This window comes from Alligator mississippiensis, chromosome 5 (assembly GCF_030867095.1).
Source record: "Alligator mississippiensis isolate rAllMis1 chromosome 5, rAllMis1, whole genome shotgun sequence".
Taxonomy (NCBI): domain Eukaryota; kingdom Metazoa; phylum Chordata; order Crocodylia; family Alligatoridae; genus Alligator; species Alligator mississippiensis.
In genome coordinates this window covers 213,999,793-214,012,959 of record NC_081828.1, presented here as the reverse complement: position 1 = coordinate 214,012,959, position 13,167 = coordinate 213,999,793, and the positions used below count along the sequence as shown (strand labels likewise).

At 48.5% G+C, this 13,167-nt stretch overlaps 1 protein-coding gene across 1 annotated transcript; it reads left to right on the top strand.

Moving 5' to 3' along the window:
- Positions 1 to 2,440: 2,440 nt before the first annotated feature.
- IBA57 (iron-sulfur cluster assembly factor IBA57) lies at positions 2,441 to 11,252 on the top strand. Its single transcript, XM_059729239.1, has 3 exons — positions 2,441 to 2,754; positions 6,498 to 6,844; positions 8,298 to 11,252. The coding sequence occupies exons 1-3, from the start codon at positions 2,501 to 2,503 to the stop codon at positions 8,690 to 8,692; spliced, it is 996 nt and encodes a 331-aa protein (XP_059585222.1). The 5' UTR covers positions 2,441 to 2,500; the 3' UTR covers positions 8,693 to 11,252.
- Positions 11,253 to 13,167: the final 1,915 nt, after the last annotated feature.

The window sequence follows — 13,167 nt, the reverse complement described above, 5'->3', positions numbered from 1 at the left end:
TACTATTAAAGTTCACTAGATACCAAATTGGATGAAGGGCCGTGTCGATCCTTGGGCGTCTCTGGTACAAGGAATCCTAGTGGCAACAGAGAGCAGGGACTCTCCAGACTGCGTGATCCTGCACGCCAGATGTAATGGGGTTACCACGTCAGTTAGGGTCTCAAGGAACTACTGGAATATAACTCAATTCATGACAGAAACAGCCTTCACTTTGAATGTTTCTGCTTCCATCAGTCTCTAACTTTCTATTAATTTTGTCTTCAGGTTTGAAACGGTTTCCTCTTGCTAAAAGGCCGATTCCAAGGAAGCCTTCCATTCCAAGGAACAGTGTCGATGCTGCGTGGAGGCAGAGCTTCCAAGGAAGAACTGTTGCTGTCCTTAGTTAAACTCTTCAGTCCATCGTCTTGCTATAGAGAATAGAGATTAAGTTTCCGAGGGAAAAGACATTAAGCATTAGTTTTTATGAATGACTCATGGACGTATTTTGGTCCAGCAGATGAATTCCAACGTAATGAACTGGAGCTGAAGACAAAGCTATCATAGCTCTGAGAATACGTTGCTTAGGAAGTTAGCCTAATGTTGATGAGCTGGAGAATACTAATGTGTAGCTCTCAGTTCTATAATGGAAATATTTTTTATAAAAAACAATGTTTTTATAAGAATCGTGGACATATCACAGGGCCTTTTATTTCAGCACAGTGTAATTTAACTGGATCTCAATTCACATCACTGTTGAATTATATGGCTTGTGTTAGCATGGCAGCTATTGATTATCTTCCTCCTCAGTTTTCATTTAGGGCTGGGACACCAGCTAACTTAGTGGCCCACAACCTTGTTGGCCCACAGGGCAACATACCTGCTCTTCTTGTCAACCTCAAGAAGCAGGTATCTGTGGAAAACAATATTTCCTTTGGCTGCAAAGCAGCGTTAGACATTTTGTGGGGAACGCGTTGCCTGCCGACCATAGGTGGAGACCGGCGTTAACACCTGCGGTTGTATCGCAAGGCTTGGGAAATGCTGGAGAGCAAGTTTGGACCACCAACAGCCACAGTGGAGTCTGTGTGGGGTTAAAGAGTAGTAGGGAGAATTGGAGAAGCCTGAGACAAATGGAAAAATAGCAGAAAATAAGGGTAGCGCTGAAAATATTTGGGAAAATACAGCCCTTACTAGCCTTTTTGAATGCACTAGCCAATGAATGCTTAGGAGAGTGGCTGTGTGTAATCCATCTGCAGTCCCCAAAGGATTAAAGGGGCACATGGCTTATTAGGAGAGGTGGAGGGAATTGGGTTTGTTTAGTCTGGAGAAGAGAAGATGGAGAGGAAATTTCATAGCAGCCTTCAGCTCCCTGCAGGGGGTTGCAAAGAGGATGGAGCTGGGCTGTTCTCAGTGGGGGCAGATGGCAGGACAAGGAGCAATGGGCTCAAGCTGCAGCAAGGCAAGTTGAGGTTGGATATTAGGAAAAACTTTCTCTTGAGCAGGGTGGTGAAGCCCTGGAACAGGTTACCCAGAGAGGTGGTGGACTCTCCATCCTTGGAGTTTTTTAAGACCTGGCTCGATGATGCAGTTGGGGCTGGTCCTGCTTGGGGGTTGCACTAGACGTGCCCTCCCGAGCTCCCTTCAACCCTCGTTGTCTCTGAGTCTATAAAGGAACAGCTGAGAAAGGTGGAAAAGACACAAAGCAACAACGAGCTCGAGAGAAAAGGAGAGCAAAGCGGTGGGGAGGACAGGACGACCACAAAGCTATAATGGTATAAATACCGAATTTACTGGTCCCGAAGCATTTTTCTTTGCTTCTTTGGGGGTGAAAAGTCACGATTCCACCCGTGCGTGACACCGCACAAACAGGTGTCCCTGTCATTCCCAAATCGCTGAAGGATGACGTGGCTGAGCAGCAATCTGACCATACATCTGTCCCCTCCCTATACGAGACCAGCATGACTCGAAAGGCAGCTTCTGGGTTTAAAATACAACACGTTAAGGAGGAGGAGATCCAAGTAACAGAGGAGGAGCATGGCACTGATTTTGCAGCTGCTCCCGGGCGGACGACACGGTGCGCTTGCACGTGTTAAAGCCGCTCCTGCTGCGCACAAGCGTGGCTCTTTTGTCCTCGCCACTTCAAGCACGGGTGTGCTCGAGCAGATCCAACCACATACTGCTCCTTCACCCGGCCTTCTCCACGGGGGCTGCCCCAGGGGCAGAGTTAAGGTGATGGTGAGCAGCAAGCAGCCCTCAGACCCGCCCCTACCCGAGGGGGCGGGGCCAATGGCTGGGGCGGGGCCCAAACGGAACAAGGCCCAACGGCCAGGGGGCGGGGCTAACGGCCAGGGGGCGGGGCCCAGCCAGAGCCGAGGCCCAATGGCTAGGGGGCGGGGCGCAGATAGGGCAGAGGGCGTAACCAGTCGGCAGGGGGCGTGGCTGCGTTCGGCGGCAGGCGGGGTGCTCGTGCCGCGCTCAAGATGGCGGCGGCGGCGCGGTAGGGGCCCGACTGCCCGCGGCCGCCATGTTGGTGAGGGCGGCGCGGCTCGGTGGGGCCCGGGCCCGGAGCGGGGCCGCCGCGGCCGCGGCCGGGAGCTGCTTCCCGCTGCGGCGGGCGCTGCTACGCGTGCGGGGCCCCGAGGCGCCCGCCTTCCTGCAGGGGCTGCTCACCCATGACGTCACGCAGCTGGCGCGGGTCGAGGGGGCGGTGCCGCGCGCCCTCTACGCGCACGCGCTGAACGTGCAGGGCCGCTGCCTCTATGACCTCATCCTTTACAGGTGAGACCACTGCTGCGGGCGGGGGTTGGGAGAAACCACTGTGCGGGCCAGGCAGCGCTTGGGATAAACCAATGGAAGGGAGGGTGCTCCTGGGATGGACCATTGCGGAGGAGGAGGAGGAGGCGGGGGTGGGGCTGTGACGTGGATCCCTGGGGCACCCAGCTCTGTGCCATGGAGGAGCATTGGGGGATGCCCGGGCTGACCTCTGGTGCAACCCCTGCCTGTGCAAACCACCATGCTGAGTGAAGACCAGGAAGTCATTCCCCCCGGGACCTCCTTGGGCTGGAACGGACATCGTGTAGTCCAGAGAGGAAAGGCTGCACCTGACCGTGCATTGTCTGCACCGAAGCAGGGCGGCGGGCGCCCCGGCTGCCTTGCTTTTCCTGTGCCGGGCTGGGCGTTAGCCGCTCATCTCGCATGGAGTTCGGGCACAGCCTCTGAATCGGAGTTTCCTAGATCTTAAACACCGGAGGCTGCACGGGAGAGAGGAACCGTGCTCAGACCCAGTCTGCTTTCCTTTTCAGCATCTGCTCTTTGCCACCGTGTGACACAGGCCCACGTGACGCACGCCTTAGGCCCACAGAGCAACGGTGAATCCCCCTCTTAATAGAGGGAGCTATTAGATTTGTCAACTGATTACATGGGGCAACAAAGGAACAAAGTGTGGACAGGAGCAATGGCGTGACACAAGCCTGTTTGACGCACGTCGGGAAATGGGCCTTATGCCCTCAGGGCACCAGTTAGTTGATAAAAGGGGGCTGGCTAGTGGGTATGCATCAACTAAATTTGTGGGACAAAATATAAACCAGGGACAGGAGCGAAGGTAAAAGGTTCAGCACGAGGGTATCATGCAGGGCGCTGAGCAGAGCAGACCGAATGAGTCCAGGGAGCCAGGGGACTCTGCCCAGTCATATTCATGGTCATACAGCTTGTCACGAGACTTGTGTGTGCACACACAATTGGCAGGCACACCTACAGTGCGTCGCCTTTAAGCTCACACGTGCATCTTTGCAGGATGATACCAGCCGGTCATATTTTAAAACAAGCCGTGATTGAGCTTTTCATTGTGCCAGAAGAAGTGGACGGGCAGTTTTTCCACTTTGGAACAAACTTGTATTGTTTTGTTTGTAGCGTTTCCTTCTGTTTTCAGAGGTGTATCAGGCGAGGCTTCCAGAAGTGCACTGATACATCGGTCCATATCGTATGGGCACCGATAAAAGGAAAATTGACATTATTGGCAGTCAGCTTCTTCAGGCTGATGTGGGCGATTAATGTCACCCATAAATGCCACATGCATGCACGCAGCTGCAGCGTGCACGCGGCCAGGTATGCAGCCTGGTAGCTTGGAGAGCAGTGTCTGGCCAGTAAGTCTGTGCAGGGCAAGAGGCATGGGGAAGGGAAGGGAGCCAGTGAGTCTGGGGGGGGGTGCAGATTGTGGCCCCCATGGCGAGGGAGGGAGTGGGGCTGGGCAGGCACTGCTCAGCTGAGGTTGGATGCAGGGCAGAGCTGTGGGTGGTTAATCCAGAGGCCATGGGGAGGTGGGGGTGGCTGCTGCTGCACACCCCCCTGGGGGAGGCATGGGGGTCATGTGTCCTTCAGATTTGTGCATGGGGCGAGGGCAGGCTGGGGGCTGGGGGAGCTGTGCCAGGTTCTTCCCAGCAGTGGTGTGGGCCAGAGCTGTGCTCGGGCTGGGAGGGGTTGGGAGTGGGATACGCAGTGGCAGTGCTGGGAGGGGGAGCTAAGCCCCTTCCCTCTGCCACACCTTCCCCCCCCCCCCCCCCAAAAAAAAAAAAAAGACTTAACAGCCAGACACTGCTGTCCAAGCTGCCAGGCTGCATATTGGCAATAGGATCAGTATTGGCTGATGTGGCTGGTTAATAATCGGCCATCAGTAGCAGCCCAAAAAATCTTTATCAGTGCACCCCTAGAGGCTTGCATAGGATTCATTCTTGGTCTCATTCAATAGGCAATAACCCCTGAAAAGTTTCATGCCTACAGTCATGTTTCTCTCCATAACTCCATGTTCATCAGATGTGTGATATGTGCCCAACACTGAGTTCTGATTAGTGGTTGGAGTCTCTAGACATTGTCATAATTCTAATATAAAAGCCATAGTCTGTCTGTCTTTCCATAACGCTTTATTCTCACTCTGATTGGCCAATGGAAACAACCAATCGGAATGCGATTATAGTGCTCGGACAGGAGGTTGCAGCGCGGTGGAGCACGGCCGTGATGTTGGGGACGGGGGGGGGGCAGGGACACCTGCCACCCCGCCTCCCTGTTCTCTGGATGTAGCGGCAACAGAGCAGACAGAATGGAGAGGGGTGAAGTGGGGGAAAGGAGGAGCGCTCCCCCACACTCCATGGAGGAGGTGGTGGAGGCACGAGGGGAGGTAATGGGGTCAGGCAAAGGGTGGGGCGGGTGGGACGGGGGAGTGGCTCCAAACCCAAACTGCTGGGAGGGAATGGGGTTGAGCCCAAAGTGATAGGGGGGTGGGGCCGGAGAAGGGGAGTGGGGGCGCAGGGTTGGACACTGGGCTCTGTCCCTGCCAGCCCCCTAGGTGGGGGTTGGGGGAGTGAGCCTGGGCCTGGGCCTCTGTCCCCACCCCCCCTGCGGCAGGTGATGGAGTGGATGGGCCTGCAGGTGGTGGCAACAGAGCGGATGGAGGGGGCAGTCCCCCTGCTCCCTGCAGGCCGTGAAAATGGAGAGGACAGAGGTGGGGGCAAAGCCAGCGCCGCTGGCCATGCCTCCCTGGCCCTGCAGGCAGCAGCGATGGAGCAGATGGAGGCGTGGGGTCCAGCCTGGCGCAGCAGGGAGGGAGGGGAGAGCGGGTCCAGCCCCGTAAGTGTGGGGGGAACAGGGTGGGACACAGGCTGCTGTCCCTGGCTGCCCCTCCCCTCCCCTCCCCTCCCCTCCCCTCCCCCCCAACATTTTTTGACAGGCAGTTGGCTAGCATATAAGTAATAACTTGCTTCTCTTCATTGCACATCCCCTCTGGTACTTAGGTGCCTGTCCTGGACTATATCTGAATATAGTGGCTCGGCTTTGCCACTACCTTGCACAGTCCTCTATCACTGTACAAACTGGCTGTGAGTGCTATTAGACTATAATGACAGCATCGTCCGCCCATTGCGCACAGATGTAAAAGACTGTTTCAGGAACAAGGCAGCAAAGAAGGGGCCCTCCGGTATTTTCAGCTGTGCTGCTGCTGTTCACATCGTAGTGCACAAAAGGCAGAGCTAAGTCGGGCCCTGTCGTGCTAGCTGCGTGTAGCAATCAGCAACCTCCTCCCTAAATTGCTTACAGACTCTTTGACAAGAACTAACAGGTGGATGAGAGAACCAATCATGCTGATATGGGCAAGGCAAGGTAACTTCTCTGATCAAGTGGGTGAAGTTTGTAGCCTTTTCAGTAGCGCCGATCACGCCTGCCTAACTATTATCAGGTTGTAGTTTTCTTTCTGGCTTGCAGGAGGAGAATGAGAGGGTCTTTATGGATTTTCACCAGGGGGGTGGGCACAGGAGGAAGCCCAGGAGTGCCGGGCAAAGCAGTGGCAAACTCCGTGCAAGGAAAAGTTTGATGCAGATATTTCTTAGTTACCCAAGAGGCTGAGTATTGCTTAGATCAGCATTTGTTGCATTGAATCCATTCTGCAAATTGTTGGATTTAGACCTGGATTAAGGAAAAGGGCTTGCGTGAATCTTTTTCTATTTCTGTTGACCTTGAGTGTGTTACTTTTTCAGGCTTCATGAAAGTCAAGAAGAGGAGCCAAACATCCTGCTGGAGTGTGACAGCACCGTGCTGGACTCGGTTCAAAAGCATTTGAAATTGTACAAGATCCGGAGGAAAGTAGACATAGACCCCTGCCTTGACCTGTCTTTGTGGGCAGTCCTCCCAGGGGAGCAGTCTGGATATGTTTCCAGTACCCTTGATAAATACAAAGACAAGACTTTGATTTTAACTCCTGATCCCAGAGCAGAAGTCATGGGCTGGAGACTGATCACGAGCAAAGAGACAAACCCTCTAGAGGTTGTCCCTGGGAGTCAGATAGGAAACATTAAGGAGTATCATAGGCACAGATACAAACAAGGTAAAGCCAGTTCTAGTTTTATATTCTTACAGACCAGGAAAATGAAAGAAATGATACATGTTTTCATAAAAAGTCTACATGCAAGACATTGGAGAAAGTTATAAATGTGAACTATTGCCAGTCCGAATGTACTGAACATGTTAGGAAACATAGTTCTTGTCTGATACCTCGGGGCTAAATTTGATTTCTGTTCTATTTTTTAAATATTTTTAAATATATTTTTCTGTTGCTAAGGTTTTTTTTTAAAAAAAAGTTGTGTGTAGGTGGGTTGGTGGGTGGCATGTGTATACAATGAAAAATAGGATTTCTCATTTCCATATGGTCAGATGTTTCCATAGTTTGAGTCATTTTGTTGAAGTTTGGACTACTACCAGTGCTGTCTGTTTTCCTGTTGCCAGGGAAAGCCTTGGCAAACGAATTTGGTCTGTTTAGAAAAGAATATGTGGCTGGATTCTTAAAGGCATTTAGGAACAGAGCAGTTTACATTTGACTTGTGATGGAAATTGTAGCTCAGATCCTTCTTTTGACATATGCTGATGGATCTGTTGACTTCAGTGGGTTTCTAGAAAGGTGCTACCAGTAAATATTAGCTGCAGTGGTAGTTGGGGGAGCAGCGAGCAGGATGTGGTCACCCTCAAATTAGGCAACAAGGGGACAGTCTTAATCAGTAACGTATACACTTTGGGCTTCAAAAGGGCTAATTTCAACAAAACTGAAGAAAAATGGAGTGAAATTGACAAGGAGGAGGAAAAACTCAAACACAAAAATATGACTCGAGGGGGCAGAGGGGCTCTTTAGGAAGAGCTTATTAGATGCCCAAAAAGCAATGTGCAACAAAGGTAGAATAGATAATAGTCACTCTGGTTCAGAAGTTATGAAGTGCAAATTATTGATAAAGCATTTGGCAAAGTCTTAAGACTGGCAGAGATAAGGACAATAAGAAAGAGGTTTTCAAGTTGGATGACCCAAATTCTTTTTTTTTAAATAAAAGTTTTAATATAAATTGGGCTGTTTACTGACCAGCCTGTGCTTACTACATAAGATTTTGTAAAAATGACCCTTTATTGAACCTACAATCCAGCCACATGATGAAGGTGATCAAGATACGACCCTCCCTATTAAAATGTGTACTGGTTCATTTGACTCCAGCTCTGCGTGGTGCTTATGATTTCTCCAGGGAAGTGCTCCACACCTCATGAGATCAGACTCGAACGCAGCTTTTCACTTTGCCTTTCAAATCAGCCTTTGTTAAGGCTGCTCAGTTAGGACAGATTTCAGCCCGAGCTAACCTGTTGAAAGGCCATTCTTTTCAAATGATTTCTGTTTACAAGTATTGCCTTATTTACAGTTTGCAGGGGACAACAAGATCGACAGCCCATGTACTGAAAGGTCCTTGTTGTTGGAGGAGCCCTACAGCATTTATCTTTTGATTCTGGTTTTATTTTCCCTCCAGGAATTCCCGAAGGTGTAGAAGACCTTCCTCCAGGCGTAGCCCTGCCCCTGGAATCCAACCTGGCCTATATGAACGGCATCAGTTTTACCAAAGGCTGTTACATTGGACAGGAGCTAACAGCGAGGACCCACCACATGGGTGTCATCCGTAAACGACTGCTCCCAGTTCAGCTTTCAGCTCCTCTGTTATCGGGACCCATTCCCGAGGGGTCTGATATCTTGACTGAATCGGGAAAATCAGCTGGCAAATACCGGGCTGGAGGAGATGAACTTGGCATTGCTTTGCTGCGATTGGCTAATATAAATGAACCGCTGCATATAAATCTACCAGGTGACACCGCTGTGAACCTTACTGCAACTGTACCCAAGTGGTGGCCAAAACCTGCCAATAAGTAAATGAGGAATCGTCTGCTGCACGTTTGCCTTACAAGACAAATACTGTCTCAGCAGCTTGGAAAATTCATTCTCTCCCTCCTGTCCCATGCTTTCCCCCCCCCCCCCCCTTTTGCCTTTTACATTTTGCTTGCAGGATGCAGTCAGGGAGGATTGTAGCAGGGTCCTTGGGATCTGGGCCAAGCATTGGCAGCAAGTCAAGGGTAATGTGCTGCCCGTTATGGAGAAGCCAGCCCATGGGGTGGCGAGACACTGAGGAAAGTTCAGTTTATAGACTTCCTTCTGCATATTTCCCCTATAAAACAGATTGCGGGAGATGGATTAGAGAGACTTGTGCTGTGGATGACTGGGCTCAATCCCCAAAGATCATCCATCCGCTCACAGCACTTCTGTGGCCTGCTTTCTCCCTCTGCAACCTGCACCTTATTGACTTCTGAAAGGGAGTGAAAACAAGCCAGTTGCTGCTGTCCCTCAGGAGCTGTGCTGTGGAGGGGTGATTTCTGTACTGGCTTCCTTTCTGTTGCCCGTTGGCTTAGCCAAAGCTCCTGTGCACAGGGGTCATGTCACACAGATGCTGCTCCCCAAGTAGGTGCTTAGGCGCTTTGAGCTGTTTTCCTTTCCTTCACAGGAGGTAGCAGATGAGTGCACGAGCCCTAAAAGTCTTGCTTGGGAAGGGGGAGGAGGGCTGTACTGGGTAAAGAATATTAACAACGGAGTGTTTAAAGAGGCCAGACCCTGGTCTGTGTAAGGGTGTCCAATATTTATTTTAGTTGGTATGGACATATTGTAGGACCTGAGGATTTTTAGTCTACCACTTACTGGATGAATCAAAGTTTATTGTAAGTGTAGTGCTGTATTGCAATGCAGAAAGGGATGATGGGAGTAGGAATCTTAGCATGTATAAAAAGCATGTGTGTGTACATATTATTTTTGTGGTATTGCACATTTTAGCAAAGAGCATGCTGCACAAATCTTTCACTAGGATGCCTCTTTGCTATATTCAGGCTAAAACATTCATTGCAAGGACCTCCACAATGAACTTTCTGCAGAGCTCCCACATTTCTTGTTATTTTTTTTTCTTTCACTGTTAACTGTGAAGCAAAAGGCATGGATAATACTCTGCAATTCAAATCTGTAATTTGCTTTCAATACCCCATCCTGCGAGTGAGACATGTATCCAGGTTTCGAAATACTGGTAAGTCCCTGCAGAGCCAGCAGAGGGCACACACGGTGTACACCAGTCTCTCCAGAGCTGCGCTGCCATCCATGATGCTGGTCAGAAAGGCTTAGTCTACAAGCAGTTTTGGTATCAATATAGCTGTTTCGGTTGGAGGAGTGATAGTTCACTGAAATAGTTAAATTTGGACACCCCATGCTGTTTGCACAATCACACCCGTCTACTAGTGCCCTATGCGAATAAGTTATGTTGCTGTGAGCACCTTTAAACTAGTCCAGCTATTTATTTTGCCAGCAAAATCTGAGGCAGAGCTTAAACTCAAAAGTGAGCATGGCTACAGACTGGGAGTTCAGCCATTAATGCTCTGTGGGGTAGACCAGGACTGATGGTGCTGACAGTAAGGGGGTTTTTAACCATGGGGGTGTAGCTTATAATAAAAGCAGTACCACTGTTTTTCTGTAGACCATGCCAAATATATGTACGAGGAAATAAATAGTGGGACTAGCTGACTTGTCCGTATAAGGAAATCCCGTAAATTGCCCAAAAACCCTCAATGAGTTTCTAAAACCTTGGGCTGCATTATTGCTCTTGCATCATTTTTACAAACTGATGCGTGTTTGTCCAGTGCGAGATGCCCAGTCCTCCCCTCTATATGGATATCGTGGAAGACAGTGTCAGATGGGATGACTTGTAGGATTGTGTCCTGTGAAGAGTGAGCAGGAGAGTGCTGAGCAAAGTCTGCAGTACCCTGTGACCCCAAGGCCTGCGTGCCATCTCTGCTTATGTCTGCATCCCGTCTTTCCCATCTGCATAACTTGTTGCCTTTGCCTCCAAGTATTCCTGGTTGTTTTCCTGCTTCCCACACTCCCTCAACAGCTTCAAGCTGCTGCCAAGCAAGGCCTTTCTCCAGCCAGTTCATGTTGCTGTCTCTTCCTGGGGTTTACTTCATCTGCTCCACTCTGTTTCCTTCAAGCTCTCTTTGGCCAGTGCTGGTTTATGCTGGCTCCATCTTTTCATCTATCCCTGATTATGCAGCTATGTCTGTCCTCTCACCTGACAGCTTGCCTTCTCTGTGCCTTCTTGTCCTCATCCACTGGTAATGTAACCTAATCTATGAAAATGCACACGGCTCCTATAAAACGAACAGTACAATCTGTACTCGGAATTGGGCGCGGGGTGTGTATGGTATGGAGAAAAAGAAGTCCTGTTTATTCCCTGTTTGTAATAATTGTCCAGAGGGCATTTTGGCATTGCATTGTCCTCGCCATTACTGTGAAGTGGGCTGTTTCTCTGAGAACTGCTCATGTTTGTTAAAACTCCTCAATCTTGATGTAAACTAATTTGTGGAATACCTCATTAAAAGTCAGCTATGTCAGTAATTTAAAAGCATCTCTTACCTTTGATTGCTCACCCTAAGTCAGATTTCCCTAGACAAAGGTCTGATCTTTCAGTGATGGAACTGTGTTGGCATTCTTGCTTTGTAGAATAAGGGGTCTGCTCCTATTCCTGTCTACAGACAATGAAAATGTAGCCCATTCTGGGTCTGGCCCAACATCCACCATCTACCAAAATGGGAAGTCAAAGGTGACTTGGGAAGTGTGGTATCTGTTAAGACCTGAGCCCCATTTTAAATGTTTCTCCTACATATGATGGTATCATTAATACAGGAAGAACCGGAGAAGAAGTGGATCATTGTAGACTTCAGTACGAATAACCAGAATATGCCCTTTAGTCTGAGGGATTGTCAGTTTGGAATGGCATAGAAGGAGAAATGCATGGGTGTAATACTTGATCACAGGATGATTACGAACCACCAGGAGACGCAGTGATGGAAAAGGTGATCTGAATGCTTATCCATCAAAGTATTTCCAGTTCAGATGTAGTAGAACAGTAATGCAGTTCTGCAAGGCATTAAGGAAGCCACATTTGAATTACCATCTATAATTCTGGTCTTGCATGTTCAAGAAAGGAGCTCAAGGTGGAACAGGTGCATGGAAGGAGCTACTAGGACAATAGGGGAAATTTTAAAAGGCATCTTATGAGGGGAGACTAAAACAGCTTGGCCCAGCAAAATGAAGGCGGAGAGGGGATATGATTAAAAATACATGGGGTTGAACACAAGGGAAGTAGAAGAGCTATTGAAGCTAATGTAACATTGGCACAAGAACAAATGAGCATAAACTGTCCATGTATAATAAGCATATTATAACAAGCATAAACTGTGTTCCATTAAGAGCAAGGACTTGCACTTCCTGGTTAGTGAGGTGGCTCCTGTCTTCGTTGTCTGAATTTCCGCATGTAGTTTGGGATCAGTGTGTATTGGTTTTTATTATTATTATTATTATTATTATTATTAATATTTAAGAAATATACATGAAGCAAAATTACTTACCTTTTAAAGATGATCTACTGCTCTCTGAAAGGAGTAGAGACTGGGCTGACTCCCCGTCCCTGGCCAATCTAGGGAAACGTCAAAACAGCCTCACTGTTTTGACAAAGCAAAACAGAACAGCTGTTTCAAATCAAAATGAAATTCGATACGAAACGCTGTTCTGTCGAAACCTCGAAACTCAAGGCGAAACAGTAGGGCTGTGCGAAACGGCACCGTTCTGCTTTGTTGTGTTTCAATTTTAAAGAGTTGACTCAAAATGAAAGAAATATTTGTATCTACCCAACATGGGGTACAAGTTACATCATGGAATCAATCTGTGTGAGACACACGAGTAACACTTGGTTTCTTACCCATCTAGGAAAATAGTTTTGTTTCTTCATGTGAAAATAGTTTTGGGCGATAGAAAAGTTGTGTGGCTCTGTGCTGACACGTGTCTCCCTCTTGAAGAGTCTTTTTTTTAAGTAGAGGTGAAAAAATTGAGACTTAGTTTACTCGTGTTCAGTCAGTTCTCAGGTTCTTAAGTTTTTTTACTGGAAGCAGAAATTAATCTGCAGCGGTTTAGACTTTCTGAATGTAACAAAGGAGAGACTGTGTAGACCATATTTAGGCTGGTTTGTCCTGAAAAGCTTTTCCCCCCTGTCACCCATTGTGCAAAGTCTCAGAATAGTTACATTGTACTGCTGTAATGCAGCAGGAATAAATGCTACATTTTTTCCTTTTGTGGGAGTCCTATCTATCTTTTCAGCTATGCACTCACTCATTTATTTAGTTTTCTAAAATGTTCGAAAGACTTTTATATTACCAACGGCAATATTAAAAAAAAAAAAATATGGATCAACATTTTTAAATGTAGATACTTACAGGTTATAAGCAGCTGGGCTAAATAACTTCTGCTGCTAAGAAAGGGAG